The following is a 16,811-nucleotide window of genomic DNA, read 5'->3' as shown; positions in this document are numbered from 1 at the left end:
TTTCCAGGCCTACTCTATGCCTTTTGGGGTGAGGGTGTAGCAGCAAGGATCTCATGTAGCTCATGCTGATAATCCTCCTGCCTCCATCTCCAGAGGTCCAGATTATAGGTGTGCACTACACTAGGTTTATGAAGCGCTGAGGATCAAGCCCAGGGCTTTATGCATGATAGGTGAGCACTCTTTCCACTGAGGAGCAGCTTCACCTCAAAAGGGCAGGAGGTAAAAGCCAAGACAATCATAACTCTTACTTGGAATTTTCTGTACTAGTGTTTCTGCTCCTGTCCTGCTGCTGTGAAGAGACACCAAGATCAAGGCAACTTTTTTTTAACATTAACTTTTTTTTTCTAGACAGGGTTTCTGTGTAACAGCTCTAGCTGTCCTGGAACTCCAGGCTGGCCTTGAACTCACAGAAATCCTTCTGTGTCTGCCTCCTAAGTGCTGGGACTATGGACATGTACCCCTACCGCCCAGCTCTACCAAGGTAGTTTCTAAGAGAAAAGCATTTAATTAGGGGCTAGCTTATAGCTCCAGAGGGTAAAGTAAGTACATGACCACCATGGTGATGAGCAGGGCAGCAGGCAGGTAGGCTTGGTTTTATTGCAGTAGCCAAAATCTTATATGAGATCTGAAAGGTGGAGGGGAGGGCAGTTGAGACTGAGCCTAGCTTTTGAAATCTCAAAACCCACCCGCAATGACACACCTCCTCCAACATAGTCACACCTCTGTAGCTGGAAGTTCTTTGTGTCTCCCCTGGTCCCGCTGGACCGGTTTCTTTCCTGCCTCTTGGTCCCCACAACCACTTATGAAATAATCACTCAGAGGCAAATATTAAATATAATTGCTTGGCTGATGACTTGAGCTATTACTGGCTAACTCTCTCTTATAAATTAACCCATGGCCGTGGAGTTACCTCTGTTCTGGCATCTTTCTCCTTGTGCCGCTGCTGGCATCTCTCTTCTTTGGCAGCTGGCTTGCATTCCTCTTGATCCCGCCCTTCTCCTGTATATCTGTTTGGATTTCCCGCCTAGTTATATTCTTGCCATAGGCCAAAGCAGCTTTAATTATCAACCAATGGGAACAACATACATTCATAGCATACATACAGAAGGATACCCCACCTCACACCTCCTAGTCCCTCTCAAAACAATTCCATTAACTAGGATCAAATATTCAAACGGGAGCCTATGGGGGCCATTGTCATTAATGCCACCACAACTAGGAAGTGAAACAGTTTCCTCATTCTGAAGTTGTTAAAAGATAGAACCCTAGAGCTGTTATCCATATTCTTGATTCTTCTTAAGTCTTTGAGTCCAGTCAAGCCTGAAGTCAGTTCCATCCTTTCTTTCCTGTGTTTCAACTAAGTAAGTCAGTAAATTCCTTTTCTGCTTATACTAGTTTTTTGTTGTTGTTTTGCTTTTTATTTTTGTTTTTTTCAAGACAGTGTTTGTCTGTAGCTTTAGAGCCTGTCCTGAAACTAGCTCTTGTAGACCAGGCTGGCCTTGAACTCACAGAGATCTGCCTCCCAAGTGCTGGGATTAAAGGCGTGCACCACCATCACCTGGCTTTATATTAGTTTTATATTCTATCTCTTGGCACCTTAAAAGTCTTGAGATTAAAAACAAAGCAAATGCACACAGTGACAGTGGTACACAAATGTAATCCTAGCACTTGGCGGGTGGATGCTTGAGGATGAAGTTCAGCTTCTCGGTGAGGTGGTTCAAGGCCAGCCTTCACTATAAGAGACCATCTCTAGACATCTCTGTAGCACGAATTCTAATTGGCATAATAAAAACCCAGAGTCAGATATAGGGGTTAATGCTGAAGATCAGAGAAGCAGAGCGCCAGCCACTAGAGAATTTTTTTACCTCTACCAATGCTCAGACCGAAGGGACGATCCTGTCCTCAGACTGCATCTCCAGACTGCATCCATCTCTACCAAACTCCGACTGCACTGAGCTCCTGTCTCCCACTTCCTTATATTCCTCTAGCCCTCCCAGCCATACCACTTCCTATCTCCATCTCCCTGGTGCTGGGGTTAAAGGCGTGGAACTCCCAAGTACTGGGATTAAAGGTGTGAGCCACAACCGTTTGACCTCTAGTGGCTTAGTTCTGCACTCCAATCTTTACAACAATATCACTACATGTCTCCTTTTCCCAAAAACAAACAACAACAATAAACAGGGCTGGATTAGTTCAGCAATTTAGAGTGCACGCTGCTTGCAATGACCAATCTTGATTCCCAGGCTTCACATGAGGTAACTCCAGCTCCTGGGGATCTGAATCCTCTGCTAGTCTCCTTGGACACATGTACATCTGTGTACATACCTACACACAGATACACAAATGTGTGTGTGAGCTAATTTTTAAAATTATGTTATATATAAACAGTAAAATTGTCACATGGGTCTGGGTCATTAATAGAAACGGCATTTAAAACAAATGGGACATTGAGGCAGGGAACATACACTTTCCTGAACAAAGTAGATAAAAACTGAATAGTACTCAGTGTAAATTATTTAGTATACCCTTTAGAATAGAATAGGCCCTGATTAGCGGAATAGCGACAGATGGCTGGCCATGGTAGCACATGCCTTTACTCCCAGCACTGGGGAAGCAAAGACAAGCAGATCTCTGTAAGTTCAAGGCCATCCTGGTCAACATAGCAAATTCTCGGAAAACCAGGGATATATATAGAGACCCTGTCTCAACCCTCTCCCCCCAAATCATGACAATATTATTCCACTGCCATGCTTTTTTAATTTTTAAAATTACATTTGTTTTGTCTATGTGGGGTAGAGAAACATGAGCATACCAAAAAGAGTGTGTGATCGGATGCCAACCCAAAGGCAGAAATTGGCTCCTCCTCTTACCCCTGGTTCTAGGGGTCAAAGTCAGGTCGTCAGGATTGGCAGCAAGTCCGTTTGTTTACTCACTGTTTCTTCTAGTCAGCCCTCAAACGTCATTTTTTATTTAAGTAGACTGAAATAGCGCTTCAGTTGCTTTTTGTAAATTTATGTATAGGAATATTCTGCCTGCATGCATGTCTGTATACCGCTTGCCTGTCTGGTACCTGAGAAGGCCAGAACCTGAATCCCCTGGAACTGGAGTTAGATGGTTGTGAGGCACCATGTAAGTCCTGGGAATTGAACCCGAGTACCTCTGGCAAAAGTAGCCAATGCTCTTAACTTCTGATCTGTCCAACCCCTTCGACTGAATAAAATAATCAGCCCAGCTGTCTCACCATCAACCGAGGTCTGGTATAACAATAAGATAGAAAAGGCTTTACGACAAGATAAAACAGCTAGGACTATCATACAGTAATGGACGCAATATCATGGGAGGGGGATAAAATCACAAACTCAGCCATGTATGGTGATGCACGCCTTTAATCCCAGCACTCAGGAAGCAGAGGCAGGCAGATCTCTGAGAGTTTGAGTCCAGCCTGGTCTACAAAGCAAGTTCCAGGACAGACTACACAGAAAAACCCTGTCTCAAAAAAATAAAAATAAAAAAATCACAAACTCAAGTATTAATGTGTTTAATTCTTCATCCTTTATTCCTTGTTTCAACAGATTAAACAGGTAGCATTTCCCCAAGTACTGACTTAGCGATGTTAAGAAGCACCAGTAAGTTTCACAGAGTAACATTCAGTAACCTCTTTAAATGTAATTTTAATCCTTATTATAAGCTAAATAAAATAATTTAATGCGATATGCTAAATACACACAAAGCCTGCATATCCTTAACTATGAAAATGCTTGCACAGTCACATACTCGTTAAATCAACTATACATTTTTACAATGAAATTATTTACATTTATGTCAATAGAACACCACCCAAAATATCTGTCCTGACCTTAGGTTTATAAGCTGTGCCATCCCTGCTACTGAAAGCACTTGTTTTAGAAACTTTACTGTTACCAAGGAAGATGAGGTCCACTAACACTTAACAAATAGTAGTTTCATTAAAAAAAAGAGTTCTTTAGAAAAGAATATTAAAACAAATAAGCATTCTTACAAGAACTTATTTCCTTAAAAGAAACACAAACCAGTTCATTCTAAGAATTCCTCCCGCCACTGTCATAAAAACTTGAAATACATAAACCAAGTCTCGACTTTCATAAAGCCAAAAGGACATTTAGAGTGCATGTTACGCAGCCATGGCATAGAGCTTGGCATACGAAACACTGCCTTTTCAGATGAAGCTGCACAACTAGCGACCCTTTCAGTAGTCACTGAATCCCGGTGAAGGATTCAGATATAAAGGCAGGCAATGAAAGGCTCAAGTTACAGAGCGAGAACTGAAGGCTTCCTTCACTGCATGCCTAGCTATCGCATTACTGTAGACAAGTTAGAATGTATGGTTTCCAAATAAAATATCAAAATTTCAGATATTACAAATGGTGTCAAGATCCATAGTTGGCTTCGTCAAAAGCTTTTCTAGCCCGCTTCAATTCTTCATTCATAGTAAGTAAGTCTTTAACTCTGGCAAACTTCCTTGGGTCCTTTCGAATCAGGAAGACAATATCTTCAACTTGCACTCGACCCTGTCTCCCGATTGACATTGCCTTGTGAGTCTACGACAAGGAAATACACTCAGTTTTAGAAGTCAAATACTTTTGTGTTTTAATTTGCTATTAAACATGCTGGCAAGGGTGAGAAGTTTCTAATTACAGCTATTTATTTGTGAACCATCTGTATGTCCCTTTTCTTTTTTTTTTTTAATGTATTCATGTATTCATGCTCCATCTTGATACACACCAGGAGTCTGATCCTATACAAAGGGGTTGTGAGCCACCATGTAGTTGCTGGGAATGAATTCAGGACCTCTGGAAGAGCAGTTAAGTGCTCTTAATGGCTGTGCCATCTCTCCAGCCCTCCTTGTCTCTTTTCTATTACACAGAAGTATTTCCTTTATGAGCATATATATATTTTTACAATAAGGATATTACAACTACCAAGTGAGCTGGACAAAGTGATGCAGACCTTTAACCCCAGTACTTGGGGGGCAGAGACAGGCAGACCTCTATGAGTTCAAGGCCAGCCTGGCTTATATAAACATTTATATAGCAAATTCCTGGTTTATATAGCAAGCTCCAAGTCAGACAGGGTTACAAAGTGTGACCCTGCCTCATAAATAAATAAATAATACCAAAACCAACAACAAAGCCTACCAAATTTTGAGATATGACCACTCTGTTTTGTGATATAGGTAGAGTTTGTTTTGCTGGGGAGGGGTGGTCTTGTTAAAGATGTTCTGGGTGCTAGTGAGTGTGAAATAGAGATTAAACAAATAATAACATTGGGGTTTAGTAGCTTGGAAGGAAGGGAAATTTCTGGAGGTAAATAGTAAAGACTAGTCATAATACTGCTTAGACCTTTTATACCAAAATCCACACTTGGAGACACAATTGTAACATTTGCTGTTGTTTTGTTTTTGAGACATGGTCTCACCATAGAACATGGAATTTACTACGTACACCAGCCTGGCCCTGAACTCAGGCCCACTTGTCTGATTCCTGTGCTTGTATCAACTGAGGCGATCCTCCTGCCTCGGCTTCAAGTTCTGGAATTACAAGCATTTAGCATACTGCCCAGCTTTGTTTTTGTTTATTGAGAAAAGTTCTTGCCATGTAGACGAGGCTGGTCTTGAAACTGGTGTCCTCCTGCCTCAGCCTCCTGAATACTTAGCATGCTGAGATTAAATCCTCTCATACCTGGCTGTTTTGTTAGTGTTTGGGTTTGTGTTTGTTTCTGGTTTTTTTGTTTGTTTGTTTGTTTGATTTCATTTTATTTTACTTTTTAGACAGTCTCATTATGTAGCTATGGATGGTCTAGAACTTGCTATATACACAGACCAGGCTGGATTTTTTTTTTTTTAACTTGTAGTGATCCTCCTGTCTGCCTCTGGAATTCTGGGATTACAGGTCTGATCCACTATGTCAGACTCTGTCATTTAATATGGTGCTGGGGACTGAGCCCAGGGCCTCGCACATGCTAAGGGCATGATCTATCACTACTGCTGCCAATGTTTTCCTTCGATGCTAAAACACACAAGGCAAGTGTTCTTCACCAAGCTCAGCCTTAGCCCTTCTGAGAATTTTTTTCACTTTTTTTCTGTAGTAAGGAAATAATCCAAAATAAAGGGTAAACACTCATAAGAACTAAATACAGCCAAATTCAGTAAGCCCATCCCTGCTTATATATCCAAAGAAAGAAAAGGAAGAAATCCATGAAAGTGGTCATCCAAGATGTCAGGCGCAGGGTTCGAGACATAACTTGGTCATAGTGCATTCAAGGGGCCCTGAGTTCAAACACCAATACCATAGAACAAAACTACCTGGTGTGGGAAGTCCTTCTGTATATGTGTTACTTTTATTGGTTAATGAATAAAGAAGCTGGTTTCAGCCAATGGCTTAACAGAATATAGCCAGGCTGGAATAAATATATAGAGAGGATGGGTGGAGTCAAGGAGAAGCCATGTAGTCACCACTGGGGACAGACGCCTCGTGGTAAAGTATAAAATAATAAAAGTGGGTTAACTCAAGATGTAAGAGCTAGCCAATAGGAAGCTAGAGCTAATAGGCCAAGCAGTGATTTAATTAATTCAGTTTCTGTGTCTGGGAAGCCAGAAATGAACAAGTGGCCTCCTACTGCAACTACCTTTAAGTGACTTATACAATCAGGTTATGGTTAATCACACAGTATGATAACCAATATGGTAAAGCAGTTGAAGCTCAGTTTGATAGTTTGCCTAGCAAGCACAAAGACCCGGGTTTGGTCACCAGCAGTGGAAAATAAATGGGCCTGACAGCCTGTATTCCCCGCTCAGGAATCAAAACGTCAGGGTCGCCTCTAGGTACACAGTGAAGTCAGCCTGAAAGACATGAGACCCTGTCTCAAGGGGGAAAAATTTGTATGAATTTATATGGCTACTAAAATAATTAAGATTAAAACACATGAAACACATATAAAACATTTAAGAGGCCGGGCGATGGTGGCGCACGCCTTTAATCCCAGCACTCGGGAGGCAGAGGCAGGCGGATCTCTGTGAGTTCGAGACCAGCCTGGTCTACAGAGTAGTTCCAGGACGGGCTCCAAAGCCACAGAGAAACCCTGTCTCGAAAAACCAAAAAAAAAAACATTTAAGAGTAAAATGAATGTCATTATGATCACTATTGTCGAAAACATTATGGAACTTAATTTTAATTTTTTTTTTTTTTGGTCTTTGGAGAGTGTTCCCAAAGATAAAAAAACAAAACAAAACAACAATAAAAACCTCGAAGATATGACATAAACTGTACATACTTTAACATAAATACTGGAAGGAAAAGAAATCAGGCTGTATGAGATTATGGGCAATATTTTTTCATTTTATGTTTTAACAAATAAAACTTAGAAGCTGGAGAAACTGCTCAGTGCTGTTCTTCCAGGGAACCGGAGTTCAATTCCCAGTACTCACATGGCAGCTCACAATCATCTATCTCCAGGTTCAGGGAATCCAACCCTCTCTTCTGGCTTCCAAGAACACAAGACACACATGGTACACAGACATACTTGTAGGCAAAACACCCATATATATAAAATGAAATAAGTAAAAAACAAATAAAGCTCAGAAGTGCTGGAATACATTTCTATAATCTCTGTTATTAATGGCAAATTAAATTAATGGCAAATAGAAGCCATGAACTTACACAAAGTAGGTACTCAAATGGATAGCTTATTTCGAAAGTTTTAGTGTTATTTAAAGCTTAGAATTTCAAATCTTCAATTAACTAAAACAGTTACAAAATTAAAAAACAAAAAAAAATGAATAGTTACACAACTGTCTTACCATTTCAGTAATGAACTCGATGACAAGGTCTTCAAGAATATCCACCGACTCGGTGTAAGGATTCTGGTCATCCCCAAACCCATACATCATACACCGTACTGTGAAAGAACAGGAGTTTTGGTTTACTCAGAGACTGACTAATTTCACCAGTACCTTTCCCTAACAACTAGAATTAAATCAAACTATAAACAATGGTTTGATAACATAATTATAGCTGGGCGAGGTAGTACATGGCTTTCTAATCCCAATAGTCAGGAATCAGAGACGAGTGAATCTGAGTTCAGGTCCAGGATGATCTACGTACTAAGTTTGTTTCAAACAAACAAAATACTACAATTGTGTCTCCAAGTATGGATTTTGGTATAAAAGGTCAGAGCAGTGTTATGACCAGACTTACTATTTAGCCTCCAGAAACCTGTCTTCTTCCTAAGCTACTAAACCCTAATGTTGTTATTTGCCTAATATCTACCACCCACTCATAGCCACCACAGGAACACCTTTAAATATAGTACGGACAAAGCTAGCGACAGCGTAGCCTTCCTTTCTTTCCTTTTCTTTTTTTTTTCTTTTTCTTTTTATGCTCTGGCTGTCCTAGAACTCACTCCATAGACCAGGCTGGCCTCAGATTCACAGAGATCCGCCTGCCTCTGCCTCCTAAATGCTAGGATTAAAGGCGAGCGTCATCACACCTGGTCTAAAAGATTAGCCTTTCCTGAGAGTAATGTGGAAGTGTGGGCACTGGAAAAGAGAAGGCAGAGGTCTTCAACATTACCATAAAGGGTGTGAGATAAAGTGCTACAATTACCTTCTTATAAGAAAGAGGCTAAAGTATCACCATCTGGCGATGGATGGAGATAGTGACAGAGACTCACATTGGAGCACTGGACTGAGCTCCCAAGGTCCAAATGAGGAGCAGAAGGAGGGAGAACATGAGCAAGGAAGTCAGGGCCACGAGGGGTGCACTCACCCACTGTGACAGTGGGGCCCGATCTAATGGGAGCTCACCAAGGCCAGCTGGACTGGGACTGATGGAGCACGTGATCAAACCGGACTCTGAATGGAGAGCTGACTGAGAAGCCAAGGACAATGGCACAGGGTTTTGATTCTGCTCCATGTACTGGCTTTGTGGAAACCTAGTCTGTTTGGATCCTCAACTTCCTAGACCTGGATGGAGGGGGGAGGACCTTAGACTTCCCACAGGGCGGGAACCCTGACTGCTCTTTGGACTGGAGAGGGAGGGGGAGGGGGCATAAGGGAAGGGGGAAGGAAATGGGAGGAGGGGAGGAAGTGAAAATTTGTAATAATAACAATAATATCTTCTTTTTTAAAAAATATTTATTTATTATGTATACAATATTCTGTCTGTGTGTATGTCTGCAGGCCAGAAGAGGGCACCGGACCTCATTACAGATGGTTGTGAGCCACCATATGGTTGCTGGGAATTGAACTCAGGACCTTTGGAAGAGCAGGCAATGCTCTTAACCACTGAGCCATCTCTCCAGCCCCTAATATCTTCTTTTTTTAAAAAAAAAAAAAAAAAAAAGAAAGAAAGAAAGAAAGAAAAAAAGAAAGAAAGAAAGAAAGAGGCTGAAGCCAGGCATGTGTTGGGATAGCACATGCCTTTAATCCCAGCATTCGGTAGATAGAGGCAGAAGGATCTCTAAGTAGAGGCCGGCCTGGTCTACAGAGAGTCCCAGGACAACCAGGACTATACAGAGAAACCCTGTCTCAAAAAAGCCAAAGAAAAAAAAAAGCAGGCTGAAGCCCTTTCAGGTTTCATCTGAAAGAACAGAATATACAAGAGAAGAAAAGTCTAATTCAGAGTAATAAAATTAACTGCAGATAGCTAAAAACTTGTTTAGTATTTCCTATAGGCCAGATACTATTTCAAGGCTTTTCATATATAATTCAATTCTTATGCAGGCCTCTAATTTAAACACTACTGACACCCCCATTCTATGGGTGAGAAAACTAGGGCACCAAGTGAAGTGACTCACCCTAAGGTCACACAGCTAGTTAAAAAGTGAACCTTAAATGTGACCCCAGCTGATCTGAACACAGTAGTAATGCTCTTCTTTGTAGCTCAAAGAAGACAGGACTCCTAAGGACGCTTAACCTATGGTCAATATATTCCAATTCCTTCACAGACGGGCTTCACACATTCCTGTACATATGCATTTTCTGGGAAGAACTGTAATTTTGGTCAGGTTTTCAAAGGGGTATGTGGGGCTGGAGAGATGGCTCAGCAGTTAAGAGCACTGGGTACTCTTCCAGAGGTCCTGAGTTCAATTCCCAGCACCCATATAGCAGTTCACGATCCAATGCTCTCTTCTGGTGTACAGATATGTATACAGACAAAGCACTAATATACATAAAATACATAACTAACTCAAAGGGGTATGCAAATGCTGTCAATTCTGGAATGTCTTCTATCTTTGGATAGATAGGGACAAGGTCTGTGAGCCCTATGTAACCAAGGCTGGCCTTACATTCTTTTTTTTTTTTTTTGGTTTTTCGAGACAGGGTTTCTCTGTGGTTTTGGGAACCTTCCTGGAACTAGGTCTTGCAGACCAGGCTGGTCTCGAACTCACAGAGATCCACCTGCCTCTGCCTCCCGAATGCTGGGATTAAAGGAGTGCGCCACCACCGCCTGGCTGGCCTTACATTCTTGATCCTTCTGTTTCTACCTCCTAAGTGCCAAGATTATAGGTGTGCATCACCATACTTAGCTTCCTGTTTATGACAGAATCTCACTATGTAGGCCACCCTGGCCCAGAACTCTCTGCCCTCCCGCTTCTACTTCCTAAGTGCCAGGGTTACTTTTATCTTGATCCCAGTGGTGACCATAAGTATACATATACAAATCTGACCAGGTTGTTCTCTTAGAACATGCCCAATTTACTTCACGCAAGTCTTATTTATTTATTTATTTATTTATTTATTGGAACAAGGAAGTTGGGCTGGAGAGATGACTCAGAGGTTAAGAGCACTGACTGCTCTTCCAGAGGACGTGAGTTCAATTCCCAGTAACCTCATAGTGGCTCAAAACCGTCTGTAATGAGATCTGGTTCCCTCTTCTGTCCTGCAGGCATATATGCAGGCAGAACACCATGTACATATTAAGTAAATAAATTTTTTTAAAAAAAGAGGAAGATGAAGAGCCAGAAAGATGGTTCTGTAACTAAAGATGGTTCCTGTGCAATCCTGGTGATCTAAATTCACCATGTAAAGGTGGAAGGAGAGAATGAACTTCACAAAGGTATCACAGCTTTCCTATGCATCATGGGACACGCACACTCATACATACACCAATGAACATATAATAATAATATAAAAACTTTAAAAAAGACAGATTCAGTCAGCTATGGTAGTGCACACCTTTAATATCAGCACCTGGGAGGCAGAAGAAGCAGGTGGATTTCTATGAGTTCGAGGCCAGCCTGGTCCACAAATAGAGTTCCAAGACAGTCAGAACTGCTACATAGACAAAAAGAATAATAATAATAAAAAATAATAAAATAAAATAAAATAAAGAACAGAGTCTCATTATGCAGTTCTGGCTGACCTGGAACTCACTAAGTAGATCTGGATAACCTTCCTTAGTGGTGGGATTAAAGTCAATCAGTCACTACCATGATCAACTATATATAGATATTTTAAAAAGGAGCTTAGAACATACTTCTAAAAAAAAGAAATAGGCACATTTGTAATTCCTTTTACATTGTTTTTATTCATTTTATTACTGTGAACGATATTTCATTAACTGCTTAGGAGGGGCTGAGGCAGTGTTTCTCCATGTAGCACAAATTCATAATTCTCCAGAGGATTGGGATTATAGATATGTATCATATATTCAGCCTTAGAATAATTCCTATTTAGAAGCAAAAACTGGTAGAGGCAACCAAAGGTAAGAAAAGAAAGGGGTGACTTGAAAGCCAGTACAGTGATCCCTTGTGTTCAAAATGCCAAGAGACTTTAGGTCCCAACACAAAAGGAAGAACAAATACAGGAGAATACAAATATTTTCACTTTCTTTTTGAATTCTATTTTTAAAACTTGCCTTTTTAAGAGACAATTTTAAGTTTACAGATGAGTTATAAAAGTAGGAGCATTTCTATATGCCCAATACCTAGCTTCTACAACAAATATTCATACTAAGAAACCAACATTAGTACAAGTACCTTGTTCAGATTGTACCTACTTTTCTGAGGTCCATTTTCTGTTCAGTTCCCTTGTGTCTACCCCACCCCTCACCAGAGCTTCGCATGTGTTGGGCAGAAGCCCTTACCACTGAGCTACACGCCCCAGGCCGTGATTCCAGACCCCCCGCCTACTAACTTGTCACACCTCTGTAGCTTTCTCTAGACAACTGGTGAGAGACCCTTAGCTCTTCCAAGACACAGAGAATCCTAGTCAGCTTCTGTAGACTGTTCTCTTTTCTCTGGAATGCTTTTACACTATTAGAAAGAATTTCACGTCAGGGGTACAGGCCAATACATCATTCATGATGCTAACTTTGACCATTAGCTAAAGTGATGCCTGTTATAATTTCCCACTGTAAGTTGTTTTTCCTTAAATATTTGAGGAAGACACGTCACAAACATTTGATGGGTGTAATTCACCTACTTCATTAGGAACAGAAAACTGATATTATATAAGATGCACATGTTCAGAAGTTGGCTGTATTTGGTCAAAAGTAAAGGCATAGAAAAACGACAGTGGATGCTTTGAAACTGTGTTACCACACCAAAAGGAAATCTTTAGAACTGGGGATGTGGCTCAGTCAGGAGGGGTCCTGCCAGCATGCTCAAGGCTCTGAGTTTGATTCCCAGCACTGAATAATAAATAACTGGCTGCGGCAGCACAGCCCTGGAATCTTAGTTCTTGGGAAGTGGAGGCAGAATCAGAAGTTCAAGGTCATCTTCATTTACATAGATGGCATGGTAGGTAAGGGCACCTGTTGCCAAGCCTGTGCCCCATCACTGAGAAACACACGGTATAAGGAAAGAATCATTGAGGAAGATGAACAAAAGTATAAGGCCAACCTGGACTATAGAGCAAAAGCCTGACTGAAAAACAGCAAAAATAGATACAAGAAGAAACATGAAGAGTCTATTAGTTCAGTGAGAGTGGCTGTGAAGATTCCAAATTTTTATCATCACAAAGTTAAAGCAACTGAAGTTGAACTAAATGCTTGAACAAGAAACATTTTAAGCACCAGTTCTAGAGTGCTAGGCTAGAGTGCTTTTGATGTAAGGATCCCTTTTTGTTGGTTTTCGAGACAGGGTTTCTCTCTTGTACCTTGGAATCTGTCCTGGAATTTGTCCAGGCTGGCCTTGAACTCACAGAGTTCCGCCTGTCTCTGCTTAAGGGCCCTTTTCATATCTCCTCATAACACAAAGTAAAACCACATACGAATCATGCACTTAGCATCAGGGAGATAGAATAGGAAGTGGTCAGGCTTAAACAAAAAATGAAGATACTGGAAAGGACTTTGTTGTCTTGAGACAGGATCTCATGTAGCACAAGCTGGCTTCAAATGCAGATGACACTGAACTCCAAATCCTCTGGTCCCTACCTCTCCCAAGAGCTGGGAGTATGGCTATGAGCACCACGTGTGCCTGGAAAAGGATTTAGACAGTTGAAAGTTGATCTTGCAGTTTCAAGATTTTTTTAGATACTACTGCATTCGGGCATAAATCTATGTTGCTGAACTTCTCGGCATGGAGATGGAGAGTACATTCTCTCGGTGCCTTTCAGAAGTCAGTATGGGCCATGACAAGGAGAAACAGCTAACCTTGCTGCTGCCCCAAAGGGCCTAACTTGTCTGCTGAAGGAGTAAGACAGAAGGCTAGTACATTACAATCTCCAGTCACTGTTAGTTCTGCACACTTCACCACCTTCTTGCCTGTTCACTGCCTTAGTCCAAGGCCTCAACGTGATCACTTGAGAAGTGGATATAAGAGGAATACAACTTCATGGTCATCCTCAGCCAGTAATACACAGCCTGTCTAGGACACATGAGACCCTGCTAAACACAAAAGAAGGGAAACACAGCACCAAAAAACAAACCAAAACAGGCAAAGGGTGGTGGTGGTGTTCAGGCTGTACCTCAGTTAGCAGCAGAGTGCCAACCTAACACAATCTTCAGCAAGGCATGAACTGGGAATCATGACACAAGTCTCTGAGTCTAGCACCAGGGAAGTAAAGCAGGAAGATCAGAAGTTCAAAGTCAGACTGGAGAGATGGCTCAGAGGTTAAGAGCAATGGATGTTCTTCCAGAGGTCCTGAGTTCAATTCCCGGCAACCACATGCTGGTTCACAACTATCGATAATGAGACCTGGTGCCTTGTTCTGGCCTGAAGGCATGCACGCAGACAGAAACACTGTATACAACATAAATAAATAAATCTTTAATGGGGCAGTGGTGGTGCACGCCTTTAATCCAAGCACTTGGGAGGCAGAGACAGGTGGATCTCTGTGAGTTTGAGGTCAGCCTGGTCTACAAGAGCTAGTTCTAGGACAAGATCCAAAGGTACAGAGAAACCCTGTCTCGAAAAAAAGAAAAAAGAAAAGAAAGTTCAAAATCATACTCAACTATATACCAAGTTTAGACCCATATTGGAATACATAAAACCCTACCTCAATGCTGGGCAGTGGTGGGGCACACTTTTAATCCCACCCAGCACTTGGGAAGCAGAGGCAGGTGGATCTCTGTGAGTTCAAGGCCAGCCTGGTCTATAGAACAAGTTCCAGGATGGGCTCCATAGCTACTAGGAAATCCTGTCTCAGAAAAAAACAAAACAAAACACCCTACTTCAGCTGGGTGGTGGTGGTGGCCCACATCTTTAATCTCAGCACCCAAGAGGCAGAGGCAGACAGCTCTGAGTTTGAGGTCAGCCTGGTCTACAGAGCGAGTTCCAGGGTGGGGCACACAAAAAATCCCTTTCTCAAGAAAACAAAAGAAATAACAAAACAAAAATAAAACCCTGCCCCTAAAAGGTGATCATGACCACATTCATCATCTTATATGCCATACACAGAGAAAAATTAGTACATATGATTCCATATAACAGTTATGCTAAGCATAGGAGTACACACCTGTAAGCCCAGTACTTGAGAGCCTAAGGCAGGAGGATTGCTACCAATCCAAAACCAGCTTGGGCTACACGGTGAGCAGAGTAGCCAAGGGTGTGTAGACTATCTTTTGAAAAAACAAGCAAAACAACAATAAAAACAGGCAACTTTATAGGCAAGTCTGAGAACACTGTCCCTTCAGTCGGAATATGCAGAAAAATACATCTACTTTAAAAGGACATGTTCCAAAGCTTTCACCATCTACAATAAAAGCATTGCAAAGTACAACTTACATTCTTTGGAGAAAAGTCTCTTTCTTTTCCCCTGTCCACCTTCTGCTCCTCCTCCAATTTCTTCATTTTCCTCCTCAAACTAGAAGTTTAAAAATACATAAAGACACGTCAAATGACTGTCCTGCAATTGGCAGTCCACTGAGTTTCCCTTCTCTCCTTTGGTGTGGGCTATGAATTGAACCTAAGGGCTCAAGTCTAAACAGATGATCAACCACTGAGCTGCACCCCCAGCACCATTTTCATTTCGTCTTTTGTTTTTGGAAAGACGCCATTTATGTGTATTGTGGGTGCCTACACTGACCATGTGCCTAATGGTGACCAGAGGCCAAAACAGGGTGTCCAGTCCACTGGAGATGCAGTTATAGATTGCCAGATGTGACAGGAAGTGTTCTTAACCACTAAGGTTTTTTTTCTTTTCTTTCTTTTCTTTTTTTTTTTGAGATAAGGTCTCACTATGTACCCCTGTCTGCCTGGAACTCAGAGATTCACTTGCCTACGCCCAGTGAGTATCCCTTTTTCATATTCAATAGTAATATGCTGAACCAAACAACACAGAATCGTGAAACTTAGCATCAATGGGTCCTTAAGACCTAGTCCCATTCTCAAGTCACACAGAAAGGCTTCTATTACGGCCCCTAACAACACTACACCTTATGTATGTAAAAGTTCTAATGACTTGGGTTCAGGGTTTTGTTTTCAGCCAACTAAGTTGTCAGACTGCTAGGCAACACTGCAGTAAAAAGACCTGCTACTGATCTGAAGTCTACTCTCTGCTGTCATCGGAATCAACATTTACTAAGGACCTACACAATACAGGACTAAAATCTTTAGTGGGCCTGATCCTATCTCATGATGAGAAAACCGATGTCTGAAGTTAAATAACTTTCTCAGAGGAAAATGAGTTTGGACTTCAAGCTTCCTGGCTTTACATCGTTTCTCCGTTTCTCACTAGTTTTGTTAGCAGCTGGGCTCCTGGTCCCGCAGTATTAGCTCTGATCTCCCATAGCCCTCCTGGTGTTTTCGAAGTGTCTGGCAGACCCAGATCAAAGGGAAGCCCCCTTCCCACTTCTCCTTCCCGTCCTGCCGGTCCCACGACTAAGGTAAATCTGAGGCAAACACTGCGGGACCCCCACACTCTCGGCTGATTCCCTGCGGAACGCGAAGCTCACACGGCCTCCGAGGGAGCCCGAGGGAGTGAGGACACAGGCTGTGACCGAGGCGCTCACTCACGGTGGGGTCTTCCTCCTCATCTGCCATCCTAGCTGTCCGCCAGCCTTCTGAGCGCCGCCCGCGGGTCGCTAGCGGCTTTTATATGATCCTGTGCGTCACTTCCGGCCAGGAGGGCGCTGCGTCGGCAAGAACGCGCCTCGTTCTCCAGATTGGCTAAAATGCCGTGACGCGCCCGTAGGCGTGGACTCCAGAAAAAGGAATTAAACAGTCAGAAGCCGGGCGTGGAATGCCGTCCTGCGCGCGGGAGGGTGAGGTCAGCCTAGGCTACGTGAGCCCGCCGTCTCGGAAAATATAGAGGACAGATTTGTACGTACGCATGGAAGTTTATACATGCTTGTAATTCCAGCTCCGGAGAAACACGATGGATCTTACCTTCC

General features: G+C 42.2%; 1 protein-coding gene across 1 annotated transcript; it reads right to left on the bottom strand.

Annotated features, from left to right (window-relative positions):
• Positions 1–3,533: 3,533 nt before the first annotated feature.
• Taf13 (TATA-box binding protein associated factor 13) lies at positions 3,534–16,525 on the bottom strand. Its single transcript, XM_057793737.1, has 4 exons — positions 16,435–16,525; positions 15,205–15,283; positions 7,835–7,932; positions 3,534–4,577 (listed from the first exon to the last, which is right to left on the bottom strand). Exons 1-4 carry the CDS (start codon positions 16,459–16,461, stop codon positions 4,407–4,409), a joined length of 375 nt encoding a protein of 124 aa, XP_057649720.1. The 5' UTR covers positions 16,462–16,525; the 3' UTR covers positions 3,534–4,406.
• Positions 16,526–16,811: the final 286 nt, after the last annotated feature.

This window comes from Chionomys nivalis, chromosome 18 (genome assembly GCF_950005125.1).
Source record: "Chionomys nivalis chromosome 18, mChiNiv1.1, whole genome shotgun sequence".
In the NCBI taxonomy this organism is placed as follows: domain Eukaryota; kingdom Metazoa; phylum Chordata; class Mammalia; order Rodentia; family Cricetidae; genus Chionomys; species Chionomys nivalis.
Note: the sequence above shows the minus strand (reverse complement) of the source record. Positions and strands in the feature narration are given on the sequence as shown.